The sequence below is a fragment of the Octopus sinensis genome, linkage group LG2 (genome assembly GCF_006345805.1).
Source record: "Octopus sinensis linkage group LG2, ASM634580v1, whole genome shotgun sequence".
In the NCBI taxonomy this organism is placed as follows: domain Eukaryota; kingdom Metazoa; phylum Mollusca; class Cephalopoda; order Octopoda; family Octopodidae; genus Octopus; species Octopus sinensis.
Window position 1 is genome coordinate 200,223,251 of NC_042998.1, and position 25,000 is coordinate 200,248,250.

Consider the following 25,000-nt stretch of genomic DNA (forward strand, 5'->3'; position numbering starts at 1 on the left):
ATTATCGTTATCATTATTATTGTTATTATTATTATTATTATTATATTATTATTATTATTATTATTATTATCATTATTATTATTATTATTATTTTTATTGGAAAACGATTTACATAAGTCATTGTCTCAGCTGGTTTTTGATCAGAGTAAAATAGTACTTATATAAGATTGAAAGTTACAGCTAAAATGTTTGCAACCTTAAGATTGTATTCAAAATTAGTATCCACACTGTGGATTTAAAAAATAATGCTCTTCGTTTCTTCCTAGTTTTCTCACTGCATGCTTTGCTCTTTCTATGGATAATAAATACCGCGTCCTCCCTCTATAGCTCTCCGGCCAAATTAAGAAAAGATTCATGCAAACAGTATAACATATCTTTATATATAAAAGTCAAGTTGTGTGTCTGTCTCCGACGATTTAGATTCCTAACCACTCCCACATTTTGCGGTGCAGTTTATCCAAAACCGGGTATCTTATAGTCGTGATTCATATCGAGCCCTTCTCGGTATTAGCGCCCGTCTACAATGAGTCTACGATCTTAAAAAAAAATTACCATAATTTTATTTCCATTTTAATGCATTTTTTTCGCTATTATATGAGGGAAGTAACTCTCTAAAAATGTCTACGATGAGTCAACGATTTAAAAAAAAATTACCATCATTTTGTTTCCATTTTTAATGCATTTTTTGCTATTTTTTCGCTATAACTCTCTAAAAATGCTTATATAGTTATTTCCCTTACAATCCCGAGCAACGCCAGGCGATACTGCTAGTAGATACTAACAAAATCAATGATCTGAGCAGAGTCACTACATTCCATGGTGATACACAATTGTTCAGTCTGTCTTTTCCATTATTCCCCACTCAAACTGTACAACTGTAGATCTAGTGAGGAGAATAAAACCTATCCGATCCTTAATGAGAGAGAAGGTATTTGAGCGAATATTAAGGTTTTGTTAAAAAGTAAGGAGGAAATGCTAGAGTCATAAGAACTAATATCAAAATGAAAGATGTAGTACCTATTTTTGTTCAGCCGTCGTATGATGTCGTTGGTATTAGCAATTAGATTAAAATAGAGCATAGAAAAAAGACGAGGAACAGCTTTGTCCAAACAATCTTTGCTTACATGTCCAGTGTCTGACACATTGGAACAAATCAACATCAATGAATGGTTGTCTTTGAAGTTGTCTCTGGAGTTGTAATTTAAGTTCCTTAGTTCTAAAAGTTTCAGTACGATCCTCTGACTTCAGTATACCACAATGGGACAAATGTCCTTATGTTTTAGCAAGGATTTCCCTACGATCACGGACCAAGCAACCGCTGTTATCTTATTACTTTGGAATTCCCTTAGATCCTCGACGAATTGGTAACTACTAATATTCTTGATAAAAGATATTTTAAAATTTTCTCTTTCTCTAGTTAGCTTACGGTGGAATCTTTACTCAATAGCCTACGATACACATGCTTAGATATTCTAGAAACAGCTGTAAGGTATTTTATATATTTACTATAAAGTTCTTGCACAATGTTTAAAACATAAATTAAATGCACTAGGGGGATAGAACATGTTTACTTGTTCATTTTCTATTTCTAATATATATGTCTACCCGCTTTACGATGGACCACTTCTAGACATATTTGATAAATAGCTTGAATTCCACATATTTCAGTTTTTGCTCAAGCCAGAATTTTAATCGTAACCCAAACCGAGCACTCAGAGTACGTACTTATATATATGTCCTTAGTATGGATTCCCTACGATCATGGACCTAGGACACAGGTAGTAAACATTCCTAAAATATTTGTTACCCTGATATTATTAATTATATATATATGTATATATATATATATATATATATATATTTATAAATATGTGTGTGTGTGTGTGTGGTGTGTGTGTGTGTGTATGTATGTATATTCTACAATCAACATTTGTTTCAGTAGCGTGTTGACATGCCATATGTACAAAGGTGGAAAAAAATTAATAATACTGTCATGTTATGTCTTAATGATCATATATATATATACACACATGCACACACACACATGCACACACACACACACACACACACACACACACACACATATATATATAGGTACGTACTATGAGTGGTTCGGACTTTAGCTGTATCTTCTAGCGTGAAAGTAATCCTATGAAGAATACTTGTTATGTGTTTAAATGTACACTGTATTTATATGAATAATACATAGTCTATTGACTAATTTTTCTAGACGCTAGGCCACAGGTAGTAAAAATTTCTAAAATATTTATTACCCTGATATTATTAATTATATTTATATATATATATTCTATAATCAACATTTGTTTCAATAGCGTGTTGACATGTCATATGTACTCACGAAACATGGAAGAAATTAATAATAGCGTCCTGTTATATATGTCCTTATTATGTTTTTATGATTATATGAATGAAATTTTATATTCATCTATGTTTCTCTCCAAAATTATGAGACGTATGAATATGAACAAGTATAAAATTATACTTAGAAATTTATTCCGAAAGTACAAGATATATAATCACTAAAATTATACATTATATTTTCATTATAAATTTCTTAATGTAAAATGATATGTTACGACAAACTCTTCCATTATAACTAATGTATTATTTAAGCATAGCTTTTTCTTTCCTTGCTATATTGCGAGTTTGTGACAACTAATTTAGCATTTACTTATAATATGATTTTGTTTATCCCGTTTAGGAGGTATACAGATGAGAATAAATGACGTAGCAATGGATCACCTAACCAGCTCAAACAATTGAACACAAATGCAGTGCTCGACTCTGAACAACATAGAGCAACTAGCCCCGACAAGAAAGTGTTCTGAAAATATGTATGTTTGAAGCAGAGACCTCACTCTCTAGTTAGCTTTCTTTAGAATCCCCACACATGTAAGATCACAGATGATCCCAATGAATACGCTGAACCGATTGCTCTATGCTATTCTGGCATTTTTACTATTGAAAATCCAGGTGTACTTTCTTCGTCAAGTTGTATAACATTTGTAAAATTCACACCCGCAACGCTGCGACACTACCTCAAAAAGCCCAGTGTTTACTCCCTCAACAACATTAATCTTAAAACTTTTGTAAGTGAACGTGACCTGGGTATTATTGTAAACAGCGAATTGCGTTGGACATACCACATCTCTAAGATTGTCAAAAAGGCAAGGGATGTCTTAACATCACTCAGTACGCTCTTCAGTTTTCTATTTAAAGCTGTATATGACTATGGTACACCCACACTTAGAGTTTGCATCACCAGTTTGGAACCTTTATCTTGGTCAGCATATTGATCTCTCTTTTACTCTTTTACTCTTTTACTCATTTGACTGCGGCCATGCTGGAGCACCGCCTTTAATCGAGCAACTCGACCCCGGGACTTATTCTTTTGTAAGCCCAGTACTTATTCTATCGGTCTCTTTTTGCCGAACCGTTAAGTGACGGGGACATAAACACACCAGCATCGGTTGTCAAGCAATGCTAAGGGGACAAACACAAACACACAAACACACACACACACACATATATATATACATATATACGACGGGCTTCTTTCAGTTTCTGTGTACCAAATCCACTCACAAGGCTTTGGTCGGCCCGAGGCTATAGCAGAAGACACTTGCCCAAGGTGCCACGCAGTGGGACTGAACCCGGAAACATGTGGTTGGTAAACAAGCTACTTACCACACAGTCACTCCTGCGCCTGCAAGCCGTTCAGATCGCCTGCAAACCGTTCAGAAATGTGCAACCAAACGAATATCTGTTGTCAGACATCTGTCATACTCTGAACGTCTTGCCTTGGTGGGTGGGGGCACATTAAAGCTCCCATGACTGGCAACAAACTTGGCAAACACCCACAAGATTATCCACCATCGCTCCAACAACAGTTTTATTCACCTCTTTGAATTCCATATGTCAAACCCTCGTGGATATGCTGTATTTCACTGAATTGACCATGAAGGTTGTACATAGATAAATGTAGCTGCGGGATGGACAGGGACATTAATGTGTATGAAAAGGACAAAGATGGTAAAAACTGGGAGGGGCACCGGCGCCCGCCGACCGGTAACCCCTCGAAATCACTGTTCAATTTAAATCTATATAAAACAAAATTATAATCACAATTATAATTACAATTGCAAAAGTATATTTTTGATTATTCTTCGTCTTCCTCATCTTCGCGGATATGCTTACAAATTAAAAAAAACAACACAGCACCTATGACTTTCGGAAACATTTTTTCATGCTCAGAATTGTTGAAGGATAGAATAAACAACCTGCATCAGTTTTAACTGTTGTGACACTACAACCTTCAAAACTTCCATACTTCCTGAAATTCGTCACCACGACACCAACATTTTTTCCTTTAGTTGTTGTGCATCTGAGCACTGCATACCAGAATTTCAATTATTAAGTTATTATATTACACTGATTTATTTAAAGTATCAATCGTTTTATAAAGTGACACATTATTTACATTTAATATATCTATTGTCAAATTGACGATATGAAAGTTAGTACCTTTGAAGTGAGGGTTTCGTTATTATTTACGAAACTAATGAATAGTGCAGAACTTTATTATGTCTATAAACGTATACTGAATGTATGTATTGCGTAGATGTATTCCGGTTGGTAAAATATCGATTTGAATGTACTGAGTGCAAAATTTGATATCATTCGATTTTGAGGATTACAGAGGATAAATAAAATATATTGTATCGAACGTTTTCCCTATGGTGTTTGCTGCATTGAAATAACTATTTTTCCTTTAATTTTGTCTTTTTCTCTGAACTAAAATTCAGGTACTTTACCTTCGGTTGCGGAATATTATAACACATTTGGGCGAATGATTTAGTCTAACATACTGAACTAAGTGCATCGCTGCTACCTTAATTTATTGGGGAAAAGGGTAGAAAGATAAAGTTGAATGTTAAAGTATATATTATAAAGCACGAGCATGAATTATGCATATCGATTTGTCCGATGGAAACAATTCCTCTAAACCACCATGGCCTTACTTTGATTTAAAATTCAGATTTTCACTGCCGAGATTATACATACTATTATACACGAACTCATCGATATATAATACATAGAAACACACACACACACACAAGCATGCGCACGCAAGCATAACACGCACACACACACACACACGCACACACAGACACAAGCACAGAGACACACACATACACATACATATACATATGGTTGCGTTTGGTGCAATAACTCAATACAGTTACACACACACGCGTACACACACAAGCATTTATACATGTGTATATTCTTTCTAGTGAGAAATATTCAATCGAATTATAACACTATCATAATAAATATTCCAGCCTAAGATCTGCATTTATTTTGCACCGCTGAAGGATGCATTCAGTTCAGCAGCATAAAGTAGAAAACTCCTATCTCTAAAATCACAACTATTACCTGTATAGATAATTCATAATGGCATTATAATTCCACTTTAAATAAACTTACACAGATCAACGGTGGAGGCCTTTAAATATGGTTTCTGATTATAAATATCTTGGGTCATACATATCATCATCTGGAAAAGACTTTCTAACTAGAAAGGGCATGGCCTGGTCAGCCTCTAATGACATGCATAAGATCTGGTCATCGAATCTAAGTAGAGACTTCAAACGTGAAATATTCAAAGCCACAGTCGAACCAATTCTACTATATAGCTCAGAAACCTGGACGGTATCAAAGAAGCTTGAGAGGCGGTTGGATGGAACCTACACTCGCCTCCTTATGAGAGCTCAACATCTCTCGTGGAGGCGCCATTCAACCAAAATGCAAATATATGGGAAACTACCACCTGTGTCATCTCTTGTGAAAGGTAGGAGAGTCCAGTTTGCTGGACATTGTTGTAGAGCTGAAAAAGAAGTAATTTCTACTCTTCTCCTCTGGAAGACATCTACTCGCAATACCAGAGGGCGCACACTCTCCTACCCTGATGTAATCTCCAGGGATACAGGCATCCAGCAACAGGACCTCCGTAATGGTATGATGGACCGTGAAGTCTGGTGTAACATAGTAAATTTCATTGTCTCGACCACGGTCGAACAATGATGTTGATGAAAGGCGTCCACTTAACAGCCGATGATGTTGACACCAAACATTGTGTTAGATATACCGATCACAGTGAAATCAATGAGAGAAAGACAGAGAAAGAATGAGTGTGTGAGAAAGACAGAGTGAGACACTCACACGGACAGACAGACAGAAAGAGAGAGAGAGAGAGAGAGAGAGAGAGAGAGAGAGAAAGGAGACATGACATTGAACATAATTATATACGGAGAGGGTGACGGACAGCCAATGACAGGACGCACGAAGAATAATTCTAAAGTTTGCTTGTCGAATATCAGTTCCTATTTTATTTTTGCAGCACACTTTACTGTATATTTCCATCGCTTTCAACATCCGCCAAATCTCCGCATTTGTTCAAACACAAAGAGTTAGAGAGAAGAAGCAGGAATATCCTAGTGAACTCGTGACGTGTACCGAGATCATAACTTCTATTATTTGTCATTTTCTGTTCAAATTCTATAACTTGAGGTAGGACAATGACTTTCCTGTGTTACGTTTATGTATTTGTTTTGCAAAATTCCTGTTGTGAAATCGTGTATTCAAATATATTTGTTATATTTTGGAATGGTCATATTTTGTTTCTTGCCAAATAAACACGCGCACTATATATTCGTTCTCCATTTGTTTACAGTTCTATATTTAAGAGATGAGGAACTATGTGCATTATTTACATCATTTACAATTGACGGATATTTGTCCTCATCTTGTTTGTTGTTAACACAAAGTTTCGGCTGATATACACCCCAGCCTTCATCAGATGTCTTGGGGAAATTTCGATTTCAAATCAGGGTTCTCATTCCTAAGGTATTTTTCGATGTTTTTATGCCACGGGCATATGGCGTAGTGGTTAAGAGCGCGGGCTAGTAACTCTAAGATTCCGAGTTCGATTCCTGGCAGTGAAGTGAATAATAATAATAATAATAATAATAATAATAATAATAATAATAATAACAACAACAACAACATCGAAAAAATACCTTAGGAATGAGAAGCAAGGTTCGAAATTTCCAGAAGACACCTGATGAACGCTGGAGGATATACCAGCCGAAACGTTGTGTTAACAATAAACAAGATGACGACAAATGTAAATAATGTAAATAATGTTGATTCGTTTATTATTGTTCTTATTTTATGTCCATTGTCTGGAAATATTTCGTTACACATCTTGTGACCTCTTCAGCTACCCTCCATCCCTCGATTCTCATCCTGTTTCGTTTAGTGTCTTTTAATGGTGCGGACAAAACAGAAAAGAACAAGACACGCGCGATAGAGAGTTGCTGAAAAGGTCATAGGGTGTGTGACGAAAGATATAAAATAAAAACAATAATAAACAACTGAAGAACAAATATATAGTGCGTGTGTTTATTTGGCAAGAAACAATGACCGTCCCGAAATATGAAATAGACTCTAGTATGTTATGTTGAATTATAGCAGCACATGCTATGTATACACTAACTTCAAAGGACAATAGAGCTCGTTGTACGTCTGAATGATGTATTGTCAAAGTTAGAAAGTATATAGTCAGTTGAAAGTGTGAAAATCTACATAGTTGTAAGAAATATGCCGTATTATAGGCGCAGGAGTAGCTGTGTGGTAAGTGGCTTGCTTAGCAACCACATGATTCCGGGTTCAGTCCCACTGCGTGGCATCTTGGGTTAGTGTCTTCTGCTATAGCCCCGGGCCGACCAATGCCTTGTGAGTGGATTTGGTAGACGGAAACTGAAAGAAGCCTGTCGCATATATGTATATGTGTGTGTGTGCATATGTTTGTGTGTCAGTGTTTGTCCCCCTAGCATTGCTTGACAACCGATGCTGGTGTGTTTACGTCCCCGATACTTTGCGGTTCGGCAAAAAAGACCGATAGAATAAGTACTGGGCTTACAAAGAATAATTCCCGGGGTCGATTTGCTCGACTAAAGGCGGTGCTCCAGCATGGCCGCAGTCAAATGACTGAAACGAGTAAAAGAGTAAAAAGAGTATTATTACCAACATGTGTTAAAAGTAAAAAAGAATTCATAGTTTAAACAGTTTATGGTATTGTGACTTTAAATAGTCTGCAATGTTACATCTTAAAGATCTCGAAAGGACGAAACATAATCTCGTACATGAAATCAGAAATTAAACAGTCGTAACTAGATGTTGCATTGCATTACATCTTGTCTGACATTCTATCCTTACTGTCATCAAGTGACAAAGTATTACCAGGCATGGCAGTGCTACAATATGGCCAAACCGTTGCCTAAATCGAGGATTTGTTAAACATATCTTGACCAAAGTCAGAAAATAAAAATGAAAAATAAACAAAAAAACTTCCATCTAGAGATTAAGTCACTGAAAAACAACGTTGAATGAAATCTTTCAGCAAGTTGTATAGATAAGAGCAAATTTTTAATCTCTCCTTCGAAATACTTTCCCCGATATCACAATCACACTTAGGTTTTCTCGTATAGAACGGTCTTGTAAACATAACAACAACACGTAGAAATCCGGAAAAGTGACATAATCTAAAAAAATTATATTTTCGCCAGCACTAATTGAATATATATATATATATATATATGTATATTCTAGTACAGGCGCAGAGCCAGGAATTTGGGGTTTGTGGGAATGAGTTAACCGATTACACAGTATACAGTACTCTCAAGTGGTACTTATTTTATCAAGCATGAACTGCAAAGTAACCTTCAGTGATATTTGGACTGAGAACGTTGTATATACGTACATATATATAGAAGTTTGTATGTGTGTGTGACTATGTATCTTTGTGATTGTATACACATGTATACATACACAACAGCACACTCACCCAAAATAACATATGCACATACATACGTATCGGTTATAAATGACATTGTTTCAATTTCTGGACAGGCCAACAGATTCCACTTCCTCTTGCTCACATCTTCTCAGCTGAAAATGTCTACAAGTCAATAGCTGATGTAACCTTATCTCATTCAAACTGTTATACATTCGAAATTCAATGGATCAAGGGTGACAGGGATAAATGTTTTTTTTTTATGTCAACTCTCCACTACATGAACACCAAATTGGATTAGCAATATTTTCTTATAAAAGAACGCGTCATACTCGCTTGCAAAGCTTCTCTTCCTTCTCCTTGGTCAACATCATTATTATTTTCATCATCATCGTAATCTGCTCCTTCATTTTTCTGATCTCTCTCTCTCTCTCTCTCCTCTCTCTCTCTCTCTCTCTATATATATATATATATATATATATATATATATATATATTACATAAGCGTGAATATATGCCTGCTTATGTGTATATGATTATGTGTGTTCTTGTTTGCAGATCTGTCTCAATAATTAAGGTATTTATATGTAGAGCTGAAAAAGAGGTAATTTCTACTCTTCTCCTCTGGAAGCCATCTGCTCGCGATACCAGAGGGCGCACACTCTCCTACCCTGATGTAATCTCCAGGAATACAGGCATCCAGCAACAGGACCTCCGTAATGCCATAATGGACCGTGAAATCTGGCGTAGCATGGTAAATGCCATTGTCTCGACCACAGTCGAACAATGATGATGAGGATGATGATTTATCACACAACTCGACTACCTTTCTGTAGTATAGCCAACATTGCAAATAAATTTTGAGAGAATTTGAGTGAATATACGGAAGGACACTCTGTGTATACAGATGTCTGTAGTTATGTATGCTTAGACACACACACTTACATACACACACACACACACACACTCACAGGTACATTTATATGTATCTATGCTTATGCATATATACATACATATATAAATTATATACTAGTTGAGGTACCCGGTATTAATGCTAGTATCCATTACAATGCTTAATTTCCCCCAAACGAGAAATGAAATCAAGACATAGGACAGATAATAGAATGCGTATAAAAAATTCATTCACGAAACAGTAATACATATAAATACAGAAAATGACAATCGTTGCTGCAAATATATAATCAATGGAAACAACAAGATGTGAATTGTAAAGGAGTGCAATGAAAGAAAAAAACATAAAACTTTCAAAAGTAAACAATATATCATTTAGAGAAAGGCACTTAATTTGACGACTCTGTTTCATGGGTATAGTTCCACTGATCGTGAAAATCAAATAATATCGATTGCAAGGATCAGAACCGACAATTTTAAGTTCAGGTGTTAAGAAAATATATGTTAGATGTTTTAGCACAGAAGGCTGCAACGTTTAGAATCGATAATTTTTAGTGCAGATGTTAAGAAAATACATGTTGCAGAAACTTGAGAATGTTGAAATAATTGATGAAGATTTAAACCTCACAACAATTTAGGCAAGATGTTGCTAATCAGTAAATCAAAAATCATTTTACACTTTGCTTCAGTGGCCTAGGTAAAAATTTTATTTGTCTCAACCCATTCTTAGCGCATATTCCTTCTCTTTATATAATATTTCAAGAAAATCAGTTGAAAACTTTTAACGTTATGGTAGAAAATGACTTTCATATGAGAACTTGCATTGAAATGTCCTACTGGCTTTTGAAATATCTTTGCTGATTATATATTTTCAATTATTTATTTATTTATTTATTTTGAAATTCCAAGTGAAATAGTGACCGCGTGTGCATAAGCTCCACACACGTATTAAGTTTCATGAAAATCTGTTGCATAGTCTCGGATGAGTTAAAGTACTAAATTTACAAACACACACAGCTACAGACAGATTTTGTCATTAATGCATATAGGTAGATTTATATATATATATATGTGTGTGTGTGTGTGTGTTTGTGTGTGCATGTATGTATATGCATTACCCTGTATTCCTCCCCCAGCAATCTTTACAGATAATGGAAGTCTTATCGACGCAGACCACCGCTAATCTCTTGTTTCTGTTTTCTGATTATATGTGTGTGTGTGAAGGTGTGTGTGTCTGAAGGTGTGTGTGTTTGCTTGTGCGTCTATGTATGTGTGTGTGTGTGTGTGTGTGTGTGTCTGTCTGTTTGTGGTTGTGTCTTACTTTCGTAAGGAATTACAGGGGTCCTGCTAAGGGTTCGAACGAGGGACGGCGTGCGAAAGACCAGCTCACCCAGATGAACTGATTGAAATGCTTAGTCAGTGCCACGCCCATCCCTCATATTGATGTTGTCAATTTCAATAAAATATATTCCAGCAATATGATGCGTTTTCCATATTTTCTAACCGTGAAAACAATTTCATAGAAATTGAATGTTTAATATTGAATACTCGTACACGTAGTTTTAAATTTTAAAAAAGTGTGTCATCATCAATAGAATTGCTTAATATGTCGTTCATTTTAATTCCAAACATCAGTACTCAGTACGCATTTAAGATATGGTAGGGTAGGGTACTAAGTTAATTTAAATGAAGAGAGTGGTCCATGTGGAAGGAGAAGTAGATAAAGGGGGTCAGTGCGGAGGAAGTGGCTAAATGGGGGCGATGGACGAAAGGTTTGGCGACCTCTGCCTTAGACATATTAGATTGTAATCCTATAACTTTCTGCGATGATAACGTTTCAACTTACTTTTATGAAATGTTATTACTTCAATAAGTTCAATTATTAGAAATGCCTTTATTATTTGAACTTATTTTTGGATTGCTTCGATTACTCTGTATTTAATCTTCAACATTATTAAAGCTTATCAATCAAATGACCGAGATCGTTCCAATATAGTGATTGTTGCTTCATGCACAGGATTAAGTTTGTACGAGAGAAATAATATCCCACTTTATTAAACCTTGAGTTGGATCCATTTTGAGTGCGGATTGACGAAATTGAAGAAATCAAGAAATCAAAATTAACTCTTCAATATATATTACAGTTGCGATTTACTTATTCTTCCCTAAAGCATACGCGTTCGGCCTCTGTTCACCCTCAATGTTCATCGAAATTCTTCAACTATAAACACATATCACGGAGACCAAACACCCACCCACACATGTTCCACCATTAACGGGATAACGTATATTAATTTAAAACGTACACACCACATTTCAGATTGCACACTCATTTATGTATCCACTCAACATATACGAACAGAAATATCTACATGCACAAGATTCATGCAAACACATACATACACATATGCACATATTCACGCAAAATGTAAACGTCTCCGGACTGTGCATCCAACTGGTGTCCCTTCAGGTATTAAATACTTCAAGAGCCACATAAGCACAGGCCTAATACAATATGACAAGCACAATTCTGCGATCGCATTCGAAGTTCTCCATACATTAGAATTACACACACATAAACACATGCTTCTTCTGCATGCTATTTATGCACAAATAAATATATGTGCAAACACTGACATTGCTATCGTTCTATTGCTCTTCCACCAGAAAATACGTCATTAGCCCGTTTCATATATCCGGCTCACCAGCGGCCAAATATTTAGCGCTGTACAACACGGATTTTTTATTGTGGAAAAGATTTCTCTGTTGTCTCTTGTGTGCGTTCCTTTTTTTTTACTTTCCTACTATCTCTTTGCTTCTACTCTTTCTCCACAATCAGTAAAAGTAGTAAGTCGGAGATGTTATATTTATGCGTATTTTTTGTTTTTAGTTTATGTTGTTTGCTATACAAGCATACACACAAACAAACATACATATAGACATTTATAAATACACATTTATAATCACACGTAAAGGATTTAATATTGCTCTAATATTGAGGGTTATGCCTTTGCTCAGATTGCCCTACGCTCATGGAGGTTCAAAATATTGCTTTAAAATTTGGGCACAATGCCAACAGTTTCGAAGGTGCAGTAAATTTATTACATCGACTCCAATACTCAACCGGTACTTATTCGATCGACACCGAAAGGATGAAAGGGAAACTCGACCTCCTGAGTATTTGAACTCAGAACCAAATGCTGCTAAACGTTTTAACCGTGCTAACGATTTTGTCACCTCAATATTATATTTTGTATATGAATGTCTTCAGCATCTTGGAAATTGAATACTGTAAAATTTTATTTGTTTCGTTCAGATATAAAATATTATTCCAGAGAAAGGTTACAAAGTGTGTAAAATATTGCTGATGTGATCGAATTGCTTGAAATCGATACGATAATTGTTTCGTAACCTCCACGTGTTTGATAATGAAAGAAATAACTGTTGTGTAATTGTCTAGGAATGATTATTTCCACTTTAAAATTTTTGGTTTCTATTTGATATCAATTATAATAGAGAATACAGATAAGCTATGTTCGCTGGTGGTGCTGTTGTTTTCCTAGCCGAGTTGTTGTTAAATATAATTGTTATTGGTGTTAGATTTTTATTTTGTTGCTTTTTTTTCCGTTTTACATTCTTCTTTGTTGCTTCTATTGTTGATGTTTTCTTTATTCAAAATGTGGTTGGCATTTGTTGGAGGTTATTTCTTGTATTTTAAAATTTATGTAGAATAAGGTATTTTCACTTGCAAATGTTTTCTTGCATATTTTTATTCTTGATGCATTTATCTTTCCTTTCGATTTGTTATAGATACTCTTTTTAGTATGTTTTTTTTATTTATTGTAGATTTGGTGATATATGCTGTTTTTGGTTCAGATCCTTTAAGGCAGTTCTCTGAATGCAGATCGATAGATTGATCGCACCAATTAAGACGAAAATTCTATTTTGATATTGCTTGTAGTATAGAAGAAATTTCGTTCTATTGCATAATCGTTGAAACGTAGGGGGATTTCATCTTATTTTAAAGTCATGCAACAGGAGTAGCGCTAAAACTCAACCAACTACAGACGCATTCCAACGCATTCTTTCTATTGAACTTGTACTGTTCATTAGGGTTACTTACAGGCATACGATTTATATTTTGTACGTTTTAGGAAAAATATGATATATTAATTTCTACTTTGTATATAAATCGAACACTTTCTTTTATAGTTCTAACTAGCAGTATCACCCGGCGTTGCTCGGGTTTGTAAGGGAAATAACTATATAAGCATTTTTAGAGAGTTATAGCCAAAAAATAGCAACAAAATGCATTAAAAATGGAAAAAATGATGGTAATAGCGAAAAAATGCATTAAAATGGAAAAAATGATGGTAATTTTTTTTTTAATCGTAGACTCATCGTAGACGCGCGTTAATACCCAGAAGGGCTCGATATGAATCACGACTATAAGATACCCGATTTTGGTTAAACTGCACCGCAAAATAAGGGAGTAGTTAGAAATCTAAATCGTCGGAGACAGACACACAACTTGACTTTTATATATAAAGATTTACAAAGCTCCAGAAAGCTTTATAGTACTAATTTCCAAAGCTTTCATTAACAGTGCAGGATTATACCTAATTATTCAATAAAAAACATATGAAATACCAAACAACTAAATAAAAAATCAATCAGTCATGTGCACCACTGATAGATCCTTTAAGACTTCGCTAAACTAGCCACAATATTTGGCGCAAATCCCAAAATAATTTCACAACGGGTTCAGATTAAATATGCTGAAGTTTGTATACTTTAAACAGTAACCGCTTGGTTGCTAAAGACTTCAGTGAATGAGTATTTATATTTAATTTCTATTTGATTTTCTTCTCTAATTTCTTGAGTTTTAAACGCATCGATAGTTTAGAATTGCAAACTATTTCGAAGTTATCAAATATAATTTCCCCCAAAATTTTCCACTTGTATTATTTTATGTTTGGTATCTCAAGCAAGATATTGCTTTGTTTTGGAAAGAAACAAACTAATTCAACTTTTAATTATTTCAGTTTATAAAGGTAAATAATTAAGTACAAATATCGGATTGATATTTTAATTAATTATCTGGAAGCGAAAGTGTTACTTCCATGCCAGTATTAGAGCACTTGGCTTTTGTTTATGGAAAGTATTTCACATATGGAACAAAATCAAATATAGCAGCTGGTTTAAATATATAATAATAATAATAATAATAATAATAATAATAATAATAATAATAATAATAATAAAGAAGAAATGCACCCTTTTAAAGGCTAGCCAGGCTCGCGGGCCCCGTTTCCCGGTTTCTATGGCGTATGTGTTCCCCAGCTGAGTGGACTAGAGCAACGTCAATTGAACTGTTTTGCTCAAAAACACAATGTGTCGCCCAGTCCAGGAATCAAAGCCACAATCTTACGATCATGATTCTGACACCCTAACTCCTAAGCCACGCGCCTCCACACAGATAGTAAGCAAGCATCGCATATGAAAAGCGTCAAGCTGATTGTTGTGCTTTCTGTACAAAGTCTAAGATTCATCACCACAAAGTAATGTCTAGACGAACGACCTATATTCATTAACTTTCCCCTTCAACGATACGTCGTGGTCATTCCAAATTCAGTGATAAAGCGTATCGAAGAGGAGCTAGTCTTTCCGATGCTGGAATCGATTTCTTTATCCATTTTCGCATCATTGGACACAATGGAACCAAGATATGTGAAGGAGGAAACATTTTTTAATGCTTTCCCATCAACATACAACAACATTTTTTACAGTTTACCCATCAACAGATAGTAACATAGGCGCAACAGCTGGAGGATGGTCACGAATGGACTGATGGACAAGCGCAGTTTTTTTATGCTGATGTGTGTCAAACCAAAGACCTTCGATGCACGCACAGATTCGTATAGAAAGCATCGCATGTCCCCTACAAGCGCACAAACTTCTGCAGAGCGCAAATCTCGAACTTTTTGCACCAAAGTCTTAGTTTTTGCTTTGAATCGCCGTAGGTTGATCAAACCACCGCCACTTCTGTGCTCAACCTTTACTACTTCTTTAACACTCTCGGACGTTGTTGCCAACATGATGGAGAAATACAAAGCAAATAGGAGTGATGTAAGAACACAGTCTTGTTTTGCCCCATTTGAGACTGTGAATGAATTGGACACTTCCCCGCTAGATCTGACAGAAATTATCATCCCTACATGGAAAGAAATTATGACGTTGAATATCTTTTCTGGAGCACGTAGCTTTATAAGGACAACTGAAAGGGTTGGTGTAGATACGGTGTCGAAAGCTTTAGCTAGATGTACAGAATTGACAAACAGGTCTCAGTTGTGTTCACGAGCATTTTTTCTGTAGCTGCCTTAGGCTAAAAACCACATCCACAGTGTCTTTACAAAACTGAAATCCATACTAGATGCAGGGAGTACTGACCTGGCAAGGGCATCATTTAGTCTATTTAAAATATCGTAACTAGACTACATGATGTATATATAGACAGATAGATAGAAGATATACAATTTCGCTTATTATAGAGTCACGCACCCACACCCATATATACATACATATTTATATGTAAACATGTGTATATGAATGTGTGTTGTGACTATAACACCTGCCGATTAATAATAAAATACCTGTACTCGCATACGCACGGGCACACACACACGCACAAACACACACACACATAAACACATACACACGTTGTAGGTTTTATTTCAAACAACACCGTGTTCACTAGTAAATCATTCCGTCGTTACTTATATATTAAATAACATATTTTGGGGAACTGTTCGAATATTCGGTAATTAAGGATTATATAAAAAAACTGCACATAAAATATTAAATTACAAAAAATAAATACACTATTAAATAATAATTGCATTTATTACTGGTCTATGGTTTAATTATGTTAATTATAAAACAATCGGAACAACTAAACAAGCAGCTAAGCATTCATTACAATATGTTATATATATATATATATATATATATATATATATAATATATATTATATATAATATATATATATATATTATATATATATATATATATATATATATAATATGCATACACATACATAATACATACATAAATGTACACATACACTGACGAAGAGACAGAAATATCGTTATTCGCGCTCCACACAACCACACAATATACAAAACATTTGTAAAATTAGCCAGATTACTTTGCTCCCGAGGGAACAATGTTTGTTATTGCATGAAATTGATAATTTTTATTTAAAATAATAACCGCTATATTTAGATCTAGATCACTTTTTTATACATACAGACATACATAATATATACATACGTATATATATATATATATATATATATATATATATATATATTTATGCGTATATATATATATATATATATATATATATATATATATATGTATATATTTATGTGTATATATAACCTTCTGTAGTTTTTTCACCTTTTACTATTTTCTATATATTCAACCACGTGCTTTCACACACCAACTTTCTCACCTATATATATATATTATAATAATATATATATATATATATATATATATATATATATATATATATATATATATATATACACATACACATGCATGCACACATACATGGATACATACACATGGGTGAGTGTGCATGTATACGTATATGTGTGAAAATTTCCCTCATACATGTATATTTGTAATGGTCTGTGTTCGTGTCTCTTTTCAGTGTTTACACTCGTTTAATGTTTTCACCAGTAATAAAGTTGTATAATTCGCTACAAATTCTGAAGTGTGACAAACATTAAATGCATATGTCAAAAACAGTCATTGCCTTGCAACTATCGTAAAATCCTATATCGTAGTGGAGATTACGTATGATATTGTTGGCCACATTACACAATTATGACAGCCAGCCGAGCACGCGTATTTTTGTATGATCACATGACAGAGGCGCTAACGTATACATGGATACATACATACTTGTTTACATTATTAACATTCATTATTTACATTGTGGGATGGAGTTAAAATAATAGGCAGAGAACAGCACTGGGAAATACGTAAACGAAAAGAAGCAGCGCATATGGTAGCACGAAACAGCCTCATAGGCAAATCGAGTGAAGATATGAGTAGCATATGGGAACCGGTATTAAGAACGGATAGGAAAATATCAGATTTATAAGACCTAAAATTCACTCCATAATAGGCCACAGGAATACGACGTAGTGGCCACAGGCATATGGCTACTAATCTCAAGATTCCGAGTTCGATTCTAAGCAGTGACTTGAATAATAATAACATCGAAAATACCTTAGGAATGTGAACACAGGTTCGAAATTTCCTCAAGAAACCTGATGAGGCTGGAGGGTGTTAACAATAAAGAAGATGAGGACAAATGTCCGTCAAATGAAAATAATGTATGTATATATATATCTATACACATACATTATATATATATATACATAATGTGCGCGCGGACACAGACATACAAGCATGCACATACATGCATATATATGCATATAAAAATTATACACAATGGAAAGAGGTACTAATATTTTTATGCTTTTGTGATACTTTACCTAGGCATATTTATAAAATACGCCTTGTATCTCAAAGGAAGCATCATCAAAACATAAAACCATTAGTAGCACTTTCGGTTTTGTATTAAATTGATATTTATCTCTCACTGGATGAAGTACTTGTTTGGTTTGCTTCTACCTGTATTGGAGGTGTTTGTGTGTATTATATATATATATATATATAAAATATTATTTGAGACAAAACCACTATTTTGCACAAACAAGGAATAATCAATACATAAAATTTAATAAATTTAATAAATAGTCAATTATTAAATTGTATTGATTAAGTCTTCCTTGTTTGTTTTGCAATTAGTGGTTTTGTCTCAAATAATATTTATAATATTTTACTATAAAATTGGATTTAATCCTAATCTGATTTTTTTTCCCTGTAAATTTGGATATATTCCCTAATATTTATTATTATATATATATATATATATATATCTATATATATATATATATTAATTATATATATATATATATATTATATAATGCATATATAGGCAGTATGTAAATAGTAATAATGACGAAATTATTAGGCCTGTATCTTGCTTCGGTATTTCGTGGGCTCTTTCCTTTCAGTAAATAAATTGCCGTGTTGTACAAACTTGTTCTTCCTGCGTACCGGGGTTTCAGTATGTGCTCTGCACGCTATTTATAGGACTTAAAGGTGTCGCAATCAAGACGTCCCAAATATTTTCCTTCTGTGAATGACGAAAAACAAATGCATATTGACTCACCTTTACCAGGAGTGAAAGCGCAGCTATTCCATGAGGTGCACGTATACTGTCTGAGAAATTTGGATAGAGCTCGGCATTATAAAAGAATATATGTATCTGAAAAATATGTAAAAGAAATAGATGAATTGCTTTAAAATATACATTTATAATATTGACATAAAGCCATATATTTTAGAAACTATAGCATTTTACATAAACAACAAACCGAAATTTGACAATAGCGTTATATGAACTCAAAACGTAAAAATTAGAATATAGAAATGTGGCTGAGAAATTCTGCCTAATCTACTCCGTAGAAAGTGGTGGAAGCACTCCGTCGGTTACGACGATGAGGGTTCCGGTTGATCCGAATCAACGGAACAGCCTGCTCGTGAAATTAACGTGTAAGTGGCTGAGCACTCCACAGACACGTGTACCCTTAACGTAGTTCTCGGGGATATTCAGCGTGACACAGAGAGTGACAAGGCCGGCCCTTTGAAATACAGGTACAACAGAAACAGGAAGTAAGAGTGAGAGAAAGTTGTGGTGAAAGAGTACAGCAGGGATCACCCCCCCCCCCTGCCGAAGCCTCGTGGAGCTTCAGGTGTTTTGGCTCAATAAACACCCACAATGCCCGGTCTGGGAATCGAAACCGCGATAGTATGACCGCGAGTCCGCTGCCCTAACCATTGGGCCATTGCGCCTCCACTCCGTATAAAGTATTTCATCTACGGCCAATGTTAATTTTCAAAATCCTTTCGACACAAATTGTACACAAAAGTAGAGTATACGTTTTTTTTAGTGCTACTGCCTTTTAATCCCAAAGTCCTAGGAGATAGATTAAATGTTGCTCTTGTTGTGGAGAGTCGTGTAGATGTGGATGTATGTGTGTGTGTGCTAGCGGTGATGTTCTCAAGTGGGTGTGACCGTCTGTGTGGGGGCGGTATTCGGCTAATGAATCTGTGTGCGTACGAAGAAGCTTTGCTTGTACTGTTCCAAAATTATTGATTATATCGATGAACGCAGTTATCTGATGTTTACTATATTCATGTCGTTGTGAAGGATAACAATGATAAAGACTGCTATGTATACGAGTGTATATAGTTATAAATTTTGCCCCGCACAAATTCATCTGCATGGTGCGATTGGTTCACGACGGCATATTCGCTCGAGTTCAGGTGAGTGGAGGTTCTTCCAATACATTTCCACTCACTAACAGAGACTAGCAGAGCTGAACGCACGCAGATACGCTGTCCAGCATGATGAGCTCAGACATACTCTTGGACGTCGTCTGCAGCGAGACTCAAGCCAGAATCGCGGTCAAACTAAGACTGATGACAAACTCTTCATTCTGCTGCAGCTACTGCTCAAGACCGAGTAGAAGTGAACGACTATCTGTTCGCAGACCACAATGCACTCTACGCCACAATGGAGGGCCATATGCAGCAGATGATGAACTGCTTGATGGTAATTTGGCGTGTGATCTACAACTCCTGTGGTGATGATTTTAGGTTAGGTTTTAGCTTATTTATGATGCAAAACTCGCGGCTGTTAAACGTGCGCGATCTTCGCGCTTATTTGAATTATCATATTCTGTATTCTTGGTTTACTATTATTATTCACTAAGAAACAATAGACATGGTTTTATCATTATCAAAAGAGGAGCAAGTTTGAAAAATTTACATTTACAATGCTAAGTATGTACAAAGGACTTTATTGTAAAAAAATCCTTAGGACTTTATTATAGAAAAATCTTAGCCAAAACTTAAGGGTAATTAGAAATTAAAAAGTAAACTAAAAAGTAACTTAAACTAATCGACCCTTGGGTTGTAGATTAGACGCCAAAGTAACATCGAAATGGATTTCCACTGCATGCAACAACTTTGGCCTCACAGTCACTACTGAGAAGACAAAACTCATGTACTAACCTACCTAGCAGAGACCATATGTGGATTACTTTCTCACTGTGGAAGGGGAATCCATGAAGTTTGCTGATAAGTTCAAGTACATCTGCAGCAAAATCTGTAATTCTGTGAACGTTGACAATGAAAGTGACGCTCACATTGTCAAAGGAAGGTCAACATTTGGACGACTAATAATTTATCCCTTGTGTATTTCGCAGAATCGCACAAAAAGTATATCTATATTTATGAAGCTACGTGTGTGTGTGCGCGCGCCCGCACGTACACACACACACACATACACACACACGCATACATGTATGTAGAGTCTCGAAATATTAAAGACGGTTTCACTTCCCGAGCGTTAAATTAATACATCTGTTTGTTGTCTTCGTCTTTTGTTTTTCTTTTGTGAATTCGCCCTATATATATATATATATATATATATATATATATATATATATATATATATTATATATATATATATATGTATGTATATATGTATGTGTATATATATATATATAATATATATATTATATATATATATACATATATACATATATATATTATATATATATTATATATATATATATACATATATACATATCTACTAATTGTACCGAAAGAGTCCAAAAACGAAAACGAAAACAAAATATGAGTGCAAAGTTTCAGATGCTAAATTGTTAAAAGCAAAGGCTTTATTCGATTTAATAAACAGATCGCTGTGTGGGCGTCGCCTAAGTTTTAGTAGAATAATTTGTTTTTAAAGGAATATTAAGGGGAGATGACAAAAACCTGACAACTTCAATAAAACGACATAAAAGATTGATTACATATTCAAAGCGACCGCTAAGTTAACACTGTTAAGTGGATATTGGTAATATAAAAAAAAATGGAGACAAAAGAAGTAAAATTTAAGAGATAATGGCAGAGAATTGGATTTACACCATTTATTATGGTAAGTTCCCGAAAATTATGTAAAAACACATATCACTCGCAAATAATATTTGGGTTGATTTACAAATGATTAAACATAAAAATTATTCTAGTTAAGAAACAAGAAAAGAGGCGAGAGTTTTGTAAAGGTTATAATTTCGTTTAGAAGAATTAGAACACAACCTATACTTATTACTTCTAAATTTGCACGGTAGACATAAGTTGAATAGAAAACAAAACGGCTATGCACACGCTGGCCTGTTAACTTATATAAAATTTGGACAGGAAATTACACTTTATTACAGCGCTTTCCCAAAATTTTATACTCAATAAACACACTTATGTTTGTCTGTGTGTGTGTGTGTGTGTATACATACATACATACATACACACACACACTTCTATATATAAATATATATATATATAAATATACATATATATATATGGGGGGGAGGTTATGTGCGTACGTACATTTATATATGTGGATATTTAGAGAGAGAGAGGACAGAGAGAGAGATAGAGAGAGAGGCGAGAGACGCAGGCAAAGCAGCATGTTTAAGAAGTCCATATTCCAACTACCTGTTTTTGGTTTAAATCCCACTGCGAAGTACGTTCGACAAGTGTCCTATACTATTATGTGTCTTCACGTCTGTGCCCATAACGCTTAAAACGTATGTATGCATATATTCTCTATGTCTATCAATCTATAAACTTACATATGTGCGCGCGCGTTTGTGTATGTGTGATCGAATCGTCAATGTCTTTGTGTGCTAAGTACTATTTTATGTCGTTATATTGTCGTTTAGTGATTTCAGTTACTAGTTTGACGCACCTGAATATGTCCATTAAACATTGAAAGCATATAATGCTTTATGAATTCATAAAAATGGCATAAAAAAGGCAATAATGTTGTATACACAATCTGAAACATTCGTAGAAATAAGAACGACAATTGTTTAAATTGAAGAACTAAGCTGAGATTGTTTAAACAGACTAGGAACGGTGGTTTCGGTTCTGAAGATGCTGTTCGTATTGTTCGTTCTTATTAGTTCCTGCTTTTGTCAGAACATAATATAAATAGTTCCGGTACAGTAGAAAAATTAATTCAGAATTTGTATGCAAGCGCATTATAAGTTCCTTCACCTCGCATCTGGAAACACGTGGGAAAGATTTTCCTTATAAACTGAGAGAGAACACTTATATTAGGCATTCTCTACACTCTCATGAAATCTTGTGGACTAATTAATGATAGGTGAATAATAGCAGAACTTTTCTCAGAATCTGAAGCAACATAATGGTGTAATGATCAATAACTGGCAGTACCCTAACTGAAAAGTGGACTCCATCCAAAGAATGAGTTGGTTGGTGTTTGGTTGGATAGTGTTGGTTTACTTCACTTCCGCATAATTTCTGTCGGCAGTCAGAATACGTAAGCTCTGCTTCGAAGCATATAAGTCCTAAATGGTATCTCCTTATGGTAATACACTGACAAATTCAACATAGACCACGTTTGGAAAAATTACAAACCCCGGCTGGGAAAAATTCCACACCAAACTTCTATTCTCATTATTCTCCTTATTACCATCCGTTTTGAGCTAATGCACAATGTTATTCAAAGACCAGTTCCTATAACATGAAGTATTGACAAACCTTTCCGCATTCGTATCCGTCTAACCAAATAAATTTTATACAAATGGAGTTAAAATGCTTAAAACTTACTAGAATTAGATAATTAATGATGATGGAAATTACGTTACTGAATTAGCTGCAGAAGAATGAGAAAATTAAGGAATATTATTTTGAGAGTATTTGTGGGGAAATCTGATATATATATATATATATAGAGAGAGAGAGAGAGAGAGATTTGTGACGAATTCTATATAGCATGCATATTATCATCCGTTCATATTCACTTTTTCTGGTTTATTGTTTCAAAGGTTGTAGTGCAATGAGTTGAAATTGCGTCTTGTAGCAAAGGCATGGTGAGCCTACGAGAATGTGTGGCGACCGTAAGGCCGTTCGGTATTGCAATCGCAAAGTTCACAATCTTCATATTTACTCTCGAATTTACAAATAATATTAACCATTTGCATCATGTCACCGGCGCTAAATGGCTGTCATCTGTCGTTGACAGAAAGGCTTTCGATATTTTTCAATTGTACCCATTTGATTCATTTAATACACTTTATGAGCAAATCATCTACATTTTAATTAATGGCATTTGAATAATGACAAAAATACCATCTTAAACTTCTACGTGTTTTGTAAAAATTTAAGTATCGTACCTGACTGTATCGGAGTACGTCAACTGCTACAATGTATTTGTATCTTCCTTTCGAAAGGAAGATTTCAGCAGATCAATAATTTCTCATATATGACAGTTGACATACCTTAATTCTTTATATTGGAGTGAGTGTGGGTGTGTGGAAGAGAGAGTGTGTGTGTGTGTAATATATATATGTAATATATATATATATGTGAGTATATGTAATATATATGATCATATATATACGTATATAATACGTATGAATATATGTATATATCCTTGTATATGTATATGTATATATATATATATATATATATTATATATATATATATATATATGCATGCCTGAGCGTGTGTGTGTGTGTGTGTGTGTGTGTGTGTGTGTGTGCGTGCGCGCGTGATTGTGTGTCAGAATTTGTAGCTGATGCTACTTATTTATCCCCTAAAACAGGGGTTTTACAAATAGTAGCTAATGAAATATTCTCCCGATTATCAAGATGTGTACTGAGTAAAATACGATCGACGAATTATTTTGAAATCCGTGATCATCCTTAGTAAATATCCAAATATGCAAACGTGTTAAAGAATCAATGAACCAATCAATCAATCAATCAATCAATCAATCGATCGATCATTCAATCAGTTTATCTATCGGTCTGTCTGATGGTCTGCCTGTTTATATATCTGCTTGTCTCATTATCTATCTATCTATCTATCTATCTATCTATCTATCTATCTATCTATCTATCTATCTATCTATCTATCTATCTATCTATCTATCTATCTATCTATCCTACATATATATCTACCT

The 25,000-nt window shown here is 34.6% G+C and overlaps 1 protein-coding gene across 1 annotated transcript in view; it reads right to left on the reverse strand.

Annotated features, from left to right (window-relative positions):
• LOC115232608 (carbonic anhydrase-related protein 10-like) overlaps positions 1-25,000 on the reverse strand; it is an 865,311-nt gene that overhangs the window by 315,571 nt on the left and 524,740 nt on the right. Inside the window, exon 4 of the mRNA XM_029802585.2 lies at positions 19,109-19,204. Coding sequence (XP_029658445.1) covers positions 19,109-19,204 — 96 coding nt within the window. The remainder of the gene's footprint in view (positions 1-19,108; positions 19,205-25,000) is intronic.